This window comes from Penaeus monodon, chromosome 33, assembly GCF_015228065.2.
Source record: "Penaeus monodon isolate SGIC_2016 chromosome 33, NSTDA_Pmon_1, whole genome shotgun sequence".
Classification (NCBI taxonomy): Eukaryota; Metazoa; Arthropoda; class Malacostraca; order Decapoda; family Penaeidae; genus Penaeus; species Penaeus monodon.
In genome coordinates, this window is record NC_051418.1 from 26,295,088 (window position 1) to 26,295,772 (window position 685).

Genomic DNA, 685 nt, shown 5'->3' on the forward strand with positions numbered 1-685 from the left:
ATAATTTTTTCAGATACCTCATGTGGGTACGACCACATGTTAGTAGGGAAGAATTTGAGAAGACCCAAAATATAGTCAAGAAGTTTGCTAATGGTGTTGGCAAAGACCTTCATGAGAAACTAGTGGCAATTGCAGCAAGGAAAAAGAATTGGGTAATTATCTGTGTATCATTTCTGGTCTTTTTATAGCTATTTTTATAAGCTATATATTGTCTTCTATATATTATATCTTTATTTCATCTTCATTTTGTATTTGTGTTTCATTCTTTTTCTCTATTTTTTTTTTTTCTTTCTCTCTCTTCTAGTCTTGCTGTATCATCGTTTTTTCTTCTTTACTATTATTAATTCCTAATTCATTAATACTAAATATCAGATACTCTGCTCACAAACTTTTATGTGTCGTTATTATATGACATGCAATGCAAATCATTAATACATATCAATAGATTTTATGGCTAATTTTCATCAAGAATTATCTTCAATGAAATGATGAAAAGTAACCTTGTCAAGGTTAAGTTTCCTGTCTACTTTACCTGATACACATTTGCTGCTACCAAGTAAAAAAGAATTTATGCACATGCAGTAAACTTTAGGTCTGGAGACTAAGTCTAAAGGGAAGGAAGGGCAGGACCTCCAGAAATTGACTTGCTTGCTTTGAAAGAGGGTCACAAATTAAACTAATTAAT

At 30.9% G+C, this 685-nt stretch overlaps 1 protein-coding gene across 1 annotated transcript in view; it reads left to right on the forward strand.

Moving 5' to 3' along the window:
- Positions 1–685, forward strand: part of LOC119594319 (peroxisomal carnitine O-octanoyltransferase-like) — a gene marked incomplete in the record, with an annotated part of 54,557 nt that overhangs the window by 10,015 nt on the left and 43,857 nt on the right. The window contains 1 exon segment of the mRNA XM_037943378.1: positions 14–152. Coding sequence (XP_037799306.1) covers positions 14–152 — 139 coding nt within the window.